This window comes from Felis catus, chromosome E1 (assembly GCF_018350175.1).
Source record: "Felis catus isolate Fca126 chromosome E1, F.catus_Fca126_mat1.0, whole genome shotgun sequence".
In the NCBI taxonomy this organism is placed as follows: domain Eukaryota; kingdom Metazoa; phylum Chordata; class Mammalia; order Carnivora; family Felidae; genus Felis; species Felis catus.
In genome coordinates this window covers 59,431,850-59,447,393 of record NC_058381.1, presented here as the reverse complement: position 1 = coordinate 59,447,393, position 15,544 = coordinate 59,431,850, and the positions used below count along the sequence as shown (strand labels likewise).

At 57.4% G+C, this 15,544-nt stretch overlaps 1 protein-coding gene across 4 annotated transcripts in view; it reads right to left on the bottom strand.

Moving 5' to 3' along the window:
* The window catches only part of RNF213 (ring finger protein 213), a 106,574-nt gene extending 91,030 nt beyond the window's left edge, over positions 1-15,544 (bottom strand). For 2 of the 4 annotated variants that reach the window (XM_045044707.1, XM_045044705.1), the window contains exons 1-3: positions 13,504-13,645; positions 7,699-7,883; positions 3,744-3,887 (exon numbers count right to left, since the gene is read on the bottom strand). In XM_045044707.1, coding sequence (XP_044900642.1) covers positions 3,744-3,887; positions 7,699-7,883; positions 13,504-13,600 — 426 coding nt within the window. In that variant the 5' untranslated portion in view covers positions 13,601-13,645. Of the gene's footprint in view, positions 1-3,743; positions 3,888-7,698; positions 7,884-13,503; positions 13,646-15,435 lie in introns of those variants that run through there. The other 2 variants (XM_019818352.3, XM_045044706.1) reach the window with 2 other exon arrangements.

Sequence of the window (15,544 nt, the reverse complement as noted above, 5' to 3'; positions counted from 1 at the left end):
AGGAGGGGTGCTGTCTGTCAGCAAGGAAGTATTAGAAAAGAAACCACAAGCCTAAAACGGAGTCCCTTGTGCTAAGTTCCCCATCAGCAAACCCAACCTGATTGCAGCTTTTTTTAAAGTAGGCTGTATGCCCGACGTGGAACTCGAACTCAAGATGCAGAGGTTGAATTGCATGCTCGAACCGACGGAGCCAGCCAGGCGCCCGCTAACCGCAGTTTTAGCCTCCAGGAAGGTAACCTTTCACCAACCACTCAACCTGGAATCACCTGGTCAGCCCTAGCGACGTGATCTGCCCAGCGGACCCTTCTGTTCCCAGTAGGAGGGCAGCCGTGCCTCGAAACAACTCGCTCTTCACTAAGAATTTCCTTTTCCACCCCGCTTCTGCCTTTGGAAAACCTTCCACGTTTCTACCCGTCCCTGCCTTTAATAACCTTCCTCTCTGTACCGCCCTTTGGAGCTCCTTCCTGTTGGATGGGAAGCTGCCTGATTCATGAGTCACTGGACAAAGCCCATTTGATCTTTACAGTTAGGCAGCTGAAGTCCTGAAGCTTAACATATTTCATAAGGAAGCGTGGCCACAGCGAAGGCAGATGGCCCTGCAGAGCCGGAAGGGCCTGGAGGGCACAGTTGTGTGGGGGTGGGGGTGGGGGTGGGGGGGCGAGGGCGGGCAGGGTTACAGCCCCCGCCCCGTACTCTCCTCAGGCTGAGCATCTTCCCGGGCTTAGATGGCCTGCTCCTCTCCCGTAAACTGCCTTTTAAGTCCTTCACCTGCCGGTTGTTCGCTGCTGTCCTATTTCCTGGAAGTTGGTCAGGTGCCCCAGCGGTCGACCCTTCGTCAGAGGCCACAAAGCTTTCTGGCCGTTGGCTTTTACATTTAATAGATGGACGGTCTTCTCTGACTCAGAATCTATGAACATTTTTACTGCCATATTAGCATCTGTGGGTTTTTTTAACGAGGCTGAGAAACATTTATATAATTTTACTAGTAGTTAACCTATATTTTCTAGAACTTTTAGGGTGTCGTTTTCCATTAAAACACGGAGTTGCTCTGATATATTGTTTTCTGGAGGGGAGGTGGGCACAGGGAGGGAGAGAGAGAATCTCAGGCAGGCTCTGTGCTCAGCTGGACTCGGGGCTCAATCTCACAACCGTGAGATCATGACCTGAGCCGAAATCAAGAGTCCAATCAGTGCTCAACCGACTGAGCCACCCAGGCGCCCCGACTGGTATATATTTTGATGTGTAATATGACCGGGGGATCTGGTTTCCAAACAGCCCGTGGTTCAAACACACCTACTGTAACTCTCTGATTTATCATGGTGCTCTGATCACATGCTGAGCTGTTACACACACACACACACACACACACACACACACACGTCCGTCTTCGCTGACGGGTCTCAGTCACTCCATTAGAAGGTTTTATAGCTTGAGAGACATTAGGTCAAATCTCCCACTATTGTTCTCTTTTTCTATATTCTTTATAGATCTTCTCACCGATTTGTACTCCAGATGGACTGAAAAACACTAGTTTTGCACATAATTGGTTAATGCGGTGGATAGATCGGAGGACATCTTTATGATCTTAAAACTTGCTTTCCCTCTCAAGGAAATGTTGTTTTGCGGGTTTTCCTGATTTTGTGGCTACCACAAGCGAGCTCTCCCTCTGCTGTTATTTTCCGTCCAGGCAACTCTCCAGGCCCTGTATCGATGTCACTGTATTTAAAGATTTTATATTTTTTTAAGTTTATTTATTTTTGAGACAGAGAGAGAGAGAGAATCCCAAACAGGCTCTGTGTTCTCAGTGCGGAATCCGACTCGGGGCTCAATCTCGAGCCGAAATCAAGAGTCAGATGCCTAACCGACTAAGCCACCCAGCCTCCCCTCAAGATTTTATTTTTAAGTAACCGCTACTCCCAATGTGGGGCTCGAACTCACAACCCCAAGATCAAGAGTTGGGTACTCTACCGACTGAGCCAGCCAGGCGACCCTTGAAGTCACCGTCTTTAGAAAGTGTTTCAGGGGCGCCTGGGTGGTGCAGTCGGTTAAGCGTCCGACTTCAGCCAGGTCACGATCTCACGGTCCGTGAGTTCGAGCCCCGTGTCGGGCTCTGGGCTGATGGCTCAGAGCCTGGAGCCTGTTTCCGATTCTGTGTCTCCCTCTCTCTCTGCCCCTCCCCTGTTCATGCTCTGTCTCTCTCTGTCCCAAAAATAAATAAATGTTGAAAAAAAAATTAAAAAAAAAAAAAAAAAAGAAAGTGTTTCAGCAGTGACTTTACAGACCTAAACCTTCCAGGCAAAGACCACGCCTGCTTTGCAAGCCTTCCACCAACACCCGGTACCTAGTATCTACTGGGCAATAAAGTTTTGTTAACTTCGTCAATGACGTAGGCGAGCGAATTCTGCCACCTGCAAATATGCCTCTTTGGCATATTGATTATACTTTAAGCTGGTTATTTTTAAGAAGCTGGAGTCGGGAGAAGCCGTGAAAACCGAGGAGAAATGACCCTTTTGTGAGAGCTATTTCCACGTAAAAGGAAAGTTCCCAAGTAAGGGTGTCTCCCTCATCACCAGGAACAGGGGAGTGACTCAATTCCCTAGAAACTCGTCAGTGGAGAAGGCTGGCTTTAAATCTGCCAACACCCTCAACTTATTCACGGCGCTTTTCCTGATGAACTCCCACGACTGACCCTCCCACCCCAACATCTCCCGTGGAGGGGGCATTCAAGGTGATGGCTTTGGCCACTGTGGGTTGTCACCCCATTTTCCCAGGTCTCTCCCATGTATGCAGGAGGTATCTGTGCTGTGCAAATTCTCTCCGACCTTCTCCCCTTAACCCGTCTCATGCCAATCTGATCCGCAGCCCAGCCAAGGAACGTAGAAGGGCAGAGGAAAACTCTTCCTCCCCGACAGTGGTCGTCTCACTCAGGAAGAGTTAACGCTCTCTGCAAAGAAGTAATACATAAAATAAACTCCACAAACGTCACTCTTCAGCGTATGAACCCTGGGGTTCCGAGCATGAGCCTATAACCTCAGGCGTCGGCGGCAGCTGGGCCTAGACCACCCCCCACCCCCACCCCCCGGGCCCGGGCCCTCCCGCTCTTTCCCATGAAAAGAATCTCGTATGGCTTACGGAGGTTTCGCCAGGTGAGTGTCCCCCACGTGCAAGCAGATAGTTTCACAAGAAATCAGACGGCGGACGGAAGAACTGGAGGGTGCGGGGGGCACACGAGGAAGCTAAAACTTGAATGTCCGCCAAACGTCCTCAGCCACAAGAGCCAAAACCGAAAGGTATCGCTATTGCGTAGACCTACTGCATAGACTCAACGATATTCCGAGTTTGGCTCCAGACTCCCAGCATAAATCAAGTCTCTCCATAAAGCGAGCCGGACAAATTTTTCTGGTTTCCCGGTGCCTGAAACATTTATACGCACGCTACGCCGGCTTCTAAGTGTGCAACGGCATCATGTCCAAAAAGTCAACGTGCGTGCATTCGTTTTAAAATACCCTATTGCTAAAGAATGCTAACCATCACCGGAGCCTCAGCGAGTCATAGTCACTGATCCACAGGTCACTGTAGCAATCAGAATAACGGCCAGGTCTGAACCCGTTCGAGAATCACCAAAACGTGACACAGAGACACCGAGCGAACAAAGGCTATGGAAACAAGGACGCCGACGGGCCTGCTCGGCACAGGGTCGCCACAAACCCAGCATTTGTAAGAAACACGAAGCATGCCTGTACCTGCTCGGGGTCTGCAGAGAACGTGTCAGCGACCCCACGCAGGGTAGCGTCCTCTTTTCTTCTTTTGCTGGGAGGGTGATTAACAGCCTCCCGCTCATCGGATGTGCTGCCGGCCGCATCTACACAAACCTCTGAGGCAACTCCCTGTTGAGACACGACCCCCTTCAGACAGGGCAGGAAGACCACAGGCTCGGGCCTAGGCGGGGCCGCCCTCTGGTGAGGGCCGAGCCAGCCAGCTGGCACTGACCAGAGAGCGCCCGTCTCCCCTCCCCCCAGCCTCCTCCTCCTCCCCAGGAAGACAGCGACGCCCCGAGGGGCTCACGATGTGCCCCAGGCCACCAAGCAGGCAGGGCCGTGCTGCGTGCTGCTGCTCCAGAGGAGGAAGAGTCTGTGAGGTGCGGGGCCTGGCCTCAGCCCTGCCCAGGGCACAGGGGGCCTGGGGCTGCCGGGCACCACGTGCAGGAGGAGGGACAAGGGAACAAGGCCAAGAGCTTCTGGACCAAGAGCTGGGGAAGGCAGGGGATCCGTGTGGAAAAGCAGGGCTATTTCCGCAAGGGGTACCTGGAACGGGACCCGCAGGGGAGACGGATCGGAGCACGCAGATGGCCCCTGGGGACCAAAGCCCAATTCGGGCAGCTCCAAAAGTCCAGGAGGCCTCCATCACCTCACAGCAGGAAGCTGTGGGAGGGAGGCACCTTCAACCCAACTCAGCCTGGCTCTAATAACACCCCTCCTCCTCCCCCCTCTGCCTCCCCCCTCCCTCTCCCTCCTCCTCCTCCTCCTCCTAGCCAGGGGAAGCTACCCCAGGGAGAGAACCATCCAACAACCTCTAGGAATAAAGGGAGAACCAGCAAAAGCACCCAGTTAGTCTGCAACAAAGGGCCACCAAAGGAAAGGCCAGGCTGAGACGGTCACCCCAGCTGACAGGTGTGGTGGGAGCCCCACACCGTCCCCATTAACCACAACACCCCCCCACCCCGCACACCCACCCCGTGGCGGCTGCGTGAAGGACTCACTCCCTCGGTGGCTGGGCTGAGGCCGGCCAGGGGGCTCCTGTCTAGCTGGGGGCTTGTCCCTTGGTCCCCTGGCGGAGTCCCCCCACCCCGTGAGCACACCCCGGCTGCACACACAGGCCTGTTCTCCACCACACACACGCCGCTTCCCGACCGTGGGGTTACGTAGGGTCGCCACAGGGCGGGTACGAGCACGAAGCCCGGTGAGTGAATCATCAGACAACCCCGCCAGCGTCTGCCTGTTCGCTTCACTCTGGCCTCCCTTCGAGGGTGGGAACTTGCGCATTTAGGCTTTTTTAATCCCCTTCTGCAATAATACCATACAGAGCTTTACGCTGAGGTGAAGGTCACGTAGCATGCAATGAATCATTTTCAAGTGCACCTTCCGGTGGCTTTTAGTGCTTGAGGTGCGAGCACCCCACTATCTCGTCCTGGGCATTTTCACCTCCCCCGAAAGGAACCTCATGCTCTCCGAGCAGTGCCTCCCCCCTCCCCTCCGCAGCGCCCCCCACCCCCCAGCAGGGAGCTCCTACATTCACCTGAAGGTGGTCCAGGAACAGCCTTACATATCCCAGGTGCCTTCAGGGCACCCCAGAGGTCAAGACAGACCTGATTCCTCGGGAACCCCCACCCTCTGTCAGGACACAGGCCCCCACCATCGGACACCCCACGTGGGGATGCCATCAGGCACCCTATGCGGGGACCGGGGAGGTCAAGGCTGAGTTCCAATCCCACAAACAAAGCTGTCTCCGGGGCGAAGGCACCACCGTTACTGAGACCTTCCAAAGGTCCAATCAAGCTTATGCTTACACTTTCGCTCAATTTTTGTTGGTGTTTCTCTGGAGGGACAGGCCCAGGGGAGCCCCCTTCTCCGCCATTCTTGCTGGTACCAATCTTTGTATTGGGTTAGTTAGTTATCTAATGTGATTGCGAGAGTTTCCCCACATCTTTAATCTTCGGGAAAGTAGCAGTTGGGAGGCCGCGGTCCATTCCGCCGTAAGGACGAGACAAATGGCCTCCCATGGTGGGATATTCAGGCGGGTTCCGGGATTTGGGCCATGCGAGACTCGGGCTGTGATCAAACCCTATCCTGACCCTTCAGGTGGCTTTCTGGGGTTCTTTTCTTATGATGAAGTCAGAGAAGAAGAGGAGGTCGAAGGACCCTGTGTTGCTGGGTGGTCCCACCCTGTTACCTCAGGTGCAGGGAGAACTCTGTCCCATCTCTGCGAACGCCCACTTTAAATCAATTCTTGACTTGCATAAGTTTCATATAAAAGCCTGCAGTTCTGGACTAGAATCTCTTGTTGGCCCACTCCTTTCTATTGGGTTGTTTACTGTTTTCTTCTTCATTTCTGAGAGCTTTTGACATATTGAGGCAACTCATCCTTTGCTAAAAATATTTTTATGTAAATACAAATATTCTCTATTTTTTCCTAGATTGTTTGTCCTTTGTGCTTACCACATCCTATGAGGTTTTTAGTTCTTTTGAGACCTTTCTGGAGTCAAAGATACCCATCTTTTGTTTGTACACTTTTCTCTTGCTTTAATTACTGGAAAACCTTTCCCTCTTCAGAGATCAGATCACTGTTTATGTATCTCTTCCCCAACTGCTCTCATCAGTACTAGGTTCTGACTCAGAGCTGCCTCTTCTGACACAGAGATCCCCCCCTGAATTCAGTTTTGCTGAATTTAGTTTGACTTAGTTGTTTGATTTAGTTTGATTTAGTACAGTAAGTCCCACTCAGGACTTTTCTTTTTCACAGTATTCTTGGTTATTCTGGCCCATTTTTGTTTCCAAAACAGCCTTAAGCTCACTCTGTTAAAAAAGAAAACCCAGGGGCGCCCGGGTGGCTCAGTCGGTTGAACGTCCGACTTCGGCTCAGGTCATGATCTTGTGGTTTGTGAGTTCGAGCCCCACGTCGGGCTCTGTGCTGACGGCTCGGAGCCTGGAGCCTGCTTCAGAGGCTATGTCTTTCTCTCTCTGCCCCTCCCCTGCTCACACTTTCTCCCAAACATAAATTTAAAAATTAAAAGAAAAACAAAACAGTCCTTCTGGACTCGGCACCGTTTTCACTCACAGAGCTGCACGTGCGCTCCTCGGTGCTGAACCTCCAACATCCCACATTCTACTCCGGACCACAACTTGCCAAAGGGAAGGACACACGCTGTCACACACACACACACACACACACACACACACACACACACATCACATGATACACACCAGCCACACACACACACACACACACACACACACCCTCAACACACCCCCACACTGCCGCCCTGGCCTGACCACTACGAGGAATAACCGAGGAACAGGCGGGAGCCCAGCCCCGACCCAGACACAGAAAGACAGCCCCCCCTCTCAGCGGCCGGCAGGAATCCCCGGGCCCGCGGGGTCTGGACTCCAACACGGGGAGCTCTCTCCCGTCACTCTCCCTGAACCTGTCGCAAGACACTCTTGGGGCCTGAGCCCCCTGCAGGGGAGATGGAAGGACACCCGGCAGCAGCCCCCACCTGGGCGGAGAGGAGTGTCCTTCCTGAGTGCCCGCCTGTCCCCGTGGCTCTGAGACACCTCCAAACCGCACCATCACCAGGAAGAGGCCCCGGGAGGAGCCGGACAGCCACGGGGCAGGGGCTCAGGCGCCCAGACCCCGTCTCTGCTGGGAGACACAGCGGCCGGGTCTGGTGGGAGGAGAAGGCAGGTGGCGACCCCGGAGGGACGGGGACCCAGAGACCGTGCAGCCGACCAGGCCCAGAGGAGGGCGGCCACCAGCGGGCCGGGCGGGGAGGGCCCTGTGGGGGCCGCCGCACAGCAGTATGGTAAGGACAGGGGCCCTCATTCGGCCACCGAGGCAGCCACAGCAGCGAGCAGCTTCCGGGCCAGGCGGGTGGGAAGCGGCCCTCCCACGCCCGCCCAACCAGGGACGGGGCACACTCACTCTTGGCACGGTCCCGGAGACGTCGGAAGGGGGCTCGTCTAGATTTTCCTGCTGCAGGTGATTTGAGCCCGGGGACAAGAAAGGGCCGCCGTCTTCCCTCAGCTCCTGTCCGTACTCCGTTTCTCCCTCTGGGGCCGTTTCTCCCTCTCGGGCCGGCGTCGCCTGGAGGCTGCTGTTCTTGGGATCTACAAAGGGACACGCACACGGGTCAAATCTCGGAGGAAAGCAAGGGAAGTCACGGAGGGAAACTCGGAATCTTCCTTGGACACTGTGGACACATCATCCCTCTCCCCCATCATGCGCTTTCCCTGGGCACCTTTTCTGTTCTCAGTGGGCACGAGGGACCCAGGACCCCGGCCCCAGCCCCAGCCCCAAGGAAGCAGCGACGCATTCTGAGCGCCCAGATTTCCAGATGTCAGCACGGGCAGGGTGGCCTGGTCCTCATGTTTCTAAGTCAGAATGTGCCACTCCCCCCACCCCCCTCTCAGGGGCAGGTGCCCCCATTCCCAGCCCCGCTTCCCGGCCGGACCCAGGGTCTCCCAACACCTCCCCTTCCGGTTCTGTGTCCCCCTCTCTTTCTGCCCCTCCCCCACTCGCAGTTTGTCTCTCTCTCTCTCTCTCTCTCAGAAACAAACATTAAAAATTTTTTTTAAAAAAAGACTGGGGGGGGCGCCTGGGTGGCTCGGTCGGTTAAGTGTCCGACTTCAGCTCAGGTCATGATCTCACGGTCCGTGAGTTCAAGCCCTGCGTCGGGCTCTGTGCTGACAGCTCAGAGCCCGGAGCCTGTTTCAGATTCTATGTCTCCCTCTCTCTATGCCCCTCCCCTGTTCATGCTCTGTCTCTCTCTGCCTCAAAATAAATAAATGTTAAAAAAAATTTTTTTTTTTTAAAAAGACTGGGGGAAGGTAAGGGGCTTCAAGATGTTACCCCCTCCTTCACTCCGATGGTCTTGCACACCGGCACCTGTTATCTCTACCGTCACGATACAAAGGAGCCGGATTCAGTAAGGGGACACCTTAACTGGCACTTGGTGGGGCCAACCTGTGATGTGCTCACAGCCACCATGCTGGGCATGCGCTTTTCCTAGCTGGATGCAAAAAATGGAAGCACAGAGCTGGGCCCCCCCACCTCAGGTGGCAAATGGGAATGCAGGGTTTGAACCCCACAGAAGCTGGGACAGGCCCTGGGGGTTGGCACTGGGGCCAGGGTCCTCGCCTGCAGGACATTTTAGCTCAATGAGACCAAATTCCCGTCCCCCACCCCTGCAGCCTGCTTGCATGCTGGGCAGCATGGCCTCCCCCCCACCCCGCGGGGCCCCTGGCGCCCCTGCAAAAGGCAAGCCTGCCGGTAAGAAAACCTTCTAGAATCCAGAGAGCTAAGTGGGTCTCAACTCCCCTTCAGATCCCCACAGCAGGTCAATGGCCGATTAGCACATGAACAGGGGGAAGAAAGCAGGGGCCTGGCGGGGCGGGCAGCCCCCAGTCACTGCCCCAACAAAATGTTGCACAAAATTAGCTCAACCTGAATCAATCACCCACGCTGGCTCCTAACGAGTGCCCCAGAAACAGGTCTGGGGGTGCAGTGCGTGCAACCCTGGGCCGGCCAGCCGCTAGCCCGGGACCCCCAGCAACCCTGGCCCCTGCCTCAGCCTGAAAACAGTGGCTGCGGCGGCTTCCTTGCCCCGAAGGCTAAAGCAGGTAAGGCATGAGGTTCGGGGCGGGGAGGGGGGATGGGGGCGGGGGGGTCCCATTCGTAGAGACGGAAAGTAGGATGGTGGGTGCCAGGAAGAAGCCCCACTGGGTCCCCTGGGACACCTGGCCCTCCGACCCCCCACCCTCGGACTGGCCCAACATTACCCCTGGCAAAGGTGGCCACCCTCTGCCCAGGATGGGCTGGGGCTCTCTCCCCATCCATACTTCTGCATGTGCCCCCACCCCGCCCCACCCCATCCCCGCCCCCGGCCGGCTCCCCCAGGACCCAGGTGTCCAGTGATGTGGGGAACAAAGGCGAAAGAAATGTAGACAAAATTAAATTTCCCTATAATCTGCGGCCCGTTGACAAATATTTGAGACCAGTCAGGTCTGACCTTCCTCCAGGAACTCCCAACTGTCTTAATGTTAAAGTTCTGCTACAGGGAAAAACCTCCTTAGCTTGACAACAGCCAGGCCTCCAGGATCCAGAGACTTCTTTAACATATGAAAGTCTCTTTGGGAACTTCCTTTGTCTCTACTCCTCCGACGTTAAGTATATACTCAATGGCTCTGCACTACCCCAAAGCAGCTCTTTCTGCCCAGGGGGTCCTGTCCCTGTGCCTCCATAAAACCACCTTTTTCATACCAAAAAAGGTCTCGAGAATTCTCTCTTGATGGTTTGCTCTCGAACCCCATGGCAAATTATATCATCAGCACCTCTGAACAGCCACACCAGCCTCTCCAGGCTGCGATCGGGCTCCCGAAGGACCGGCCCTGTCCGCAGCCCCCGGGGTCCCCAAGCCCCAGGTCTGGAGTGCCCGAGCTCAAGGGCTGGGCAGGCTGGAGGGCCCATGAGCGGCTGAATGGAGAAGATGTCCCTCCGGAGCTCCAGCCAAGCCCTCTGCATCTTGGTTTCAGTTTGTTTTCCTGTAAATAGAGAGGCACAGCCAGCGTGTGAGGGAGCAAGAGAGGCCGGGAAGCAGGAAGCAGGAAGCGATGTGCTTGGGGCGGGTGGGAGGGTGTTGCTCCTCAGACCCCAGGCCCTTGGGGACCCGGCGGGCAGAGTCCCATCCTCCTGTGTGTCCCTCCTGAGTGACCAGGGCCCGGCCCCGCTCCCGCCAGCAGCAGCGAGGGCCACCCGTGTGACCCGGCACCATGGTTCACAGACCGGCCAGCGGAACCGCCAGCAGGTGCCAGCATTTCGGAGGCTGGGGGCTTTGCACTGCTCTCCCTGCCGGCCGGGATGGGCAGGGCCCTGCCTGGTGACCACAGGCGGACTTCACGGCATTCTGTAAAAAGGCTGCACACCCAGGTTCTCACCCAGAACTTCCGTTTCCCCTGCTCCGTTGGCAGGCACGTCGGATGCCCTGGGCAGCACTCTGAGAGCCCCTCACGCAAAACGAGAGGCGGGCAGAGGTACAGTGGGCTTCCGTGGAGACCCCGAGAGGCGCAAAGCGCGTTTTCCCTAAGCGGTGGGTCTCCAGGAGGCACCTGTGACTCCTTCTCTTTGCCTGTCCGTCAGGGAATCCCCCTGCTTTACCGGTTCAGTAACTCATTTGAAGCCTGAGGCCCACACTCAACCCCTGCCTCACCCTGACCCCTGACCCCTGACCCCCACTACAGGCCAGTGCCTGTACAAAGGGAAAAGATAGAAAAAAAGAGGCAAAGAGGGAAAGGTTAGGACCCGAGGCCCCTGGGTGGAGAAAAACACATATTTTAGAAGAATGCTGGGAGCATCGGGACCACAGCAAACCCCCTCAGGCGTCCTCTTACGAATGTGACAGACACCCACCTACTCCCCCTCAGGGTCCCCTTAGGAATTTGACAAAAGACTCGACCTCAAAGTAGACCATTAAATGTACTTCCTACAAGAACGGATACCGGATACGGTAGGCCACCCCTCACACAACGGAAAGGAGCCAATCAGGAAGGGACACCCCCTAGAGCTATCCGGCCAAGGGGGGGGGGGGTAGAACCTGAGAAGGACCCCAGGGGGAAGGGAAGCGGGGCGACCAGGACCTTATAACACAAAGACCCTTCCTGGCCCGTGGTTAGCGGGCATTCTCTTCCCAATGTTCCCTCTCAATAAAGAGAGCTCTCCTATTATTTTTACCCTAATAAGCTGTGCATTTTGGGTCCACCTCTCCACTCTTCTAAGCGAAAAGAAAAGGAACCCCGGGCATTGAGAAAACGAACACCAGCAGGGCCCCGGGCTGCACATCTGCCCAGCCTGGCTGGGATGGCACAGCAGAGCAGACACAGGGGGCCCCCGCCCACCACCTGCCCTCCAAGACCACGGCTCCCTCCCAGGGCGCGCGCTCCGGAGCCGCCCGGCCGGGATCCAAATCCGGGACCCCATCCCACCCCGTCTCTGCTAGTTGCTAGCCGTCTCTGCTAGTTGCTAGCCGTGGGACTGTAGGCAAGATACTTGACCTCCCTCGGCTTCACTCTTGGCGTCTTTAAGATGGGAATTTATGATAGCTGCGCCCTCAACCTCAACACTCGGCACAGCGCCAGGCTCCCTGAATTTAACCAAAAGCTCTGATTTTGGTTTCTGGGTTTTTTTTAATCTCTGGGGTCCCAAAGACCCCCCCCCCCCCCACACACACACACAAGGTCTCCCATCCAGGCGTGTGTACTAACGGCCAGGGATGGGGAGCCCTGGCAGATGGGAAATTGCAGCCGGACACCAGGAGCTCAGCTATGCTGGCCGTTCCACACCCGGACAGCCAGGGATCAATAACGAGAGAGGACACTGAGGACACTGAGCCCGACTGCATGAGTCAAGCCCCGTGGGTTCCACAGGCAAAGACAGACCCCTGGGGCCAGACTTCCTCCCTCCAGGGGCTGCAGCACAAGAAAATCAAACAGAAATTGACAGCAATGGCAGCAGCCTCTTTGACCCTCTTCCGGTCCAATAAAAGCATCTGTGACGTGAGCACTTTGTACCAAGGCTGCTGTTTCAGGGAAGAATCGCCTCACCCCTAACACACAGCGCACTTTGGCAGGTTACCAAAGGTCGGAGAGCAAGAAGGCTTGTATTGACAGCATTTACGGACACACACACACACACACACACACACACACACCCCTCGTATTTAGAAAACACACAAGGCTGGTGTGCCTGGCTGGTTCTGTCGGTACAGCACCCAGACTCTTAATCTTGGGGTTGTGAGTTCAAGCCCCACGCTGGGTGCAGAGATCACCTAAATAAATAAAATTTTTTTAAAAAAAGAAAACACACATGGTCTTCTAGAGAACTTTCTTTGATTGGCCCCCAAAGTATTAATTCAGCACCTATTGTGTGCAAGGGACTTGGAGAAAAGCAGCTAACAAGAGAACAAAGGTCCCCTCCGAAGCCGCCGGCTGCCGTGGTCCAAATGCTAGGAGGGCAAGCAGCCTGATGAAGAAAGGGTAATTCGGCTGTGGGGGAGGGGGAGGGGCTTTTTTCCCTGGGCGGCCAGAGTGGGCCTCCAGGTGGGAGACAGAGGGACAGAGGAGCAAAGACTGAAGGGAGGTGAGGGGGTCATGGTGCTGTCCTCGGAGAACAGGTATGTTCCAAGCGGAGGGAACAGAGAGTGCAAAAGTCCTGTGGTCCCAGAATGCCTAAGAAGGGAAGGGAGTCAGTCGGAAGTCCCGGACGCCAAGAGAGTTAAGGACCAACCTGAGCCAGGGGTGAGTGAGGGCCACCAGACACGGTTCCCCTTTCATGCACCGACCTGCCACCCCTCCCCGGGAAGGAGACTGCCTGTCCAGGCTGCGGGGACCCCTCACCCCACCCCAGCACCTGGGACACCGCTTCCACAGCATCCCCTGAAATCCGCTACGACCCCTCAGCTCAGCCCCCGACACTTCCCATTCGCGAGGGGGCGGAGAACCCTCGAGTTCTCCTCTCCAAGAAATGAAATTGAAAGTTTTAAGAGCAACGGAAGCTTCCAGCAAAGGAGCAGATGAAACTGCTCTTTTCACAACTGTGCTTCTTCCGCTAAGAGTTCTTTGGCCACAGAAGACCCCCTGCTGCCCGCCTGAGCTGCCTGCCGGCGCGGTTTCCACTTCAGCCGGGGGACGGGGGACGGAGCCTGGGCCCAGCCCACCGCCCCTGCTTGGCCCTTACCTGCCACGGGGGCTGCAGGGAGCAGCCTGTGTCCACACTCGCTGCAGAACTTGGGGGCATCCTCTTTGGAGACATGCCCGCACGAAAGACACTCCATTCCTCCCGGGACGGGTCTTCTCCAGGCCGGCAAGCTCAGGCAGGTCTGGAAGGAAAAGGAAGGGTCCCAGGGCAGCTGACTATATAGTGAGCCACCCGTCATGTGACCAGCCCTGCTTCAGTTTCATTTTCAGGGAAAGGGAAATTAAAGCACCCAGAAGTTCCTCGGCTCAATGAGCTCAATCGAAACCCATCCTTAGCTCCTGCCCTGCCTGATTCCCCACTAAGCCCTCCCCACTCCCTCCCCCCACTCCCTCCAGCCCCGAGGGTCTCACCCCCTCCCCCACCATTGGCGCGGCACTCCGTTCCCTTTCCACTGCCCCAGCCAGGCTCACCCCTCCTGGGCTCTCCATCGCTCAGTGAGTCGAGAACTGTGCGTCCCCCCCCACCCCCGACCCCGGGCTGAGATGGGGCTGGGACATCTGAGAACTGGGTGTGGGCAGAGGGGGGATGGTTCCAGGCAGGGACACAGCACGTGCAAAACCCAGAAATAAGACTCTGAGGATGCCCACGGTGTGCTCGGGACAAGGGGCTCGGGGACAAAAGCACCTGACTCACAGGTGACATGAGAGTTAGGTGAGGCAAACGGCACTGAAGAAACGCCAGCCGACACCGGCTGAGTCAGAACCCACCAAGCGACCAGCCTGCACGGGCAGCCCCGGGCTGACCCGGGTAGCCGTCAGGATTCCTAACAACAGGCAGGTGGGCAGGCTGTGTCCTCTGGGCCCTGACCCTGCTGCCCGCCCCTGCCTCCCCCAGACTTGGCCTGCTCTCCACTCCCTAGTGAGCTCTCCGGGGGAAGGCAGGGCTAGACCCGTGTGAGGCAGGTTCACAGCCGGGCCCAGCCTGCCACAGCCGGGCCCTGCCCCCCACCTGGCCCCTGACCCCTACATGGCCCGGAAGCGACCACCCTCCTGGTCTGGGCTCTCACTCCAAGACTTTCAGTGACTCCCCATGGCGCTGGCCTCTACCCCAGAGTCGTCCTCCTCGGCCAGGCTCTGCCTCCCTACAGGCCAGGAATGTCACAGTAGGGCACTGAAACCCACCCTGAAGGGTCCTATTGTTTTCCGCCGGCACCAAGGGCCTGAGGGCAGAAATGAGAACCCAGGCCCCGGATGCAACTCCATCCTAAAGCTTCCCGACGTTTCCCTTCCTCTTCCCCAACTTCAGAACTGCGCCAAACTCAAAGCCCATCCCCCGCAACCGCCACTAAACAAAGCCTGGCGGCGGGGTTTGGGGGGCAGGGGCGGCGGGGGTAGGGGTGGGGGTGGGGAGGTGGGGGCGGGTCAGGGGCAGCGGGGGTAGAGGGTAGGGGTGGGGGAGTCGGGGCAGGGGCAGGGCAGGAGCAGAGCAGGGGCGGCTGGCCTCCCCGTCTCTGCTCTCCCTTCTCCTCTGGCCTCCCCGCGGCCGCCTGGCGACCCTGGAGGCCGTCACGGCCGAGGTGCCCATCCTGGCCCGGGGACCCTGGCGGCGGGCAGTCCTAGAAACCCGGGAGGACGCTGCGCTCTGGGCCGCGCGGTTACGGGGACGGGGACGCCATTCTCCTAAAAGTGACTGTGGAGACACGTAGGGACACCCTTTGGTAACAACACCGCTCCGTGGCGGCCACCGGAGAAAGCCAAGGATTCCGCTCCGGGGGAGGCGCGGCTCGGGGCGGGGTCCGCACCCCGGAGCCGGAGGCGAAACCGAAACCCGGCGCCGCAGGAAGAGGCAGCCCGGAGGCGACGGCGCGCAGCACGCAGGCGCCGCGACCCAGACCCACGGCCCCGCGCCCCGCATCCCCGCATCCCCGCACCTCGTCGGCCCCGCGCCCCGCATCTCCGCGCCCGCTCGCACCTACAGCGCCCCCGCGCCCAGGCCACCGCCGCCGGGTCCCGTTCTGACGTCCGGGCCCCCCCACCCCCACCCCGGCGTCCGCCCGCCAGAGGGTGCGGCCGGAATGCCC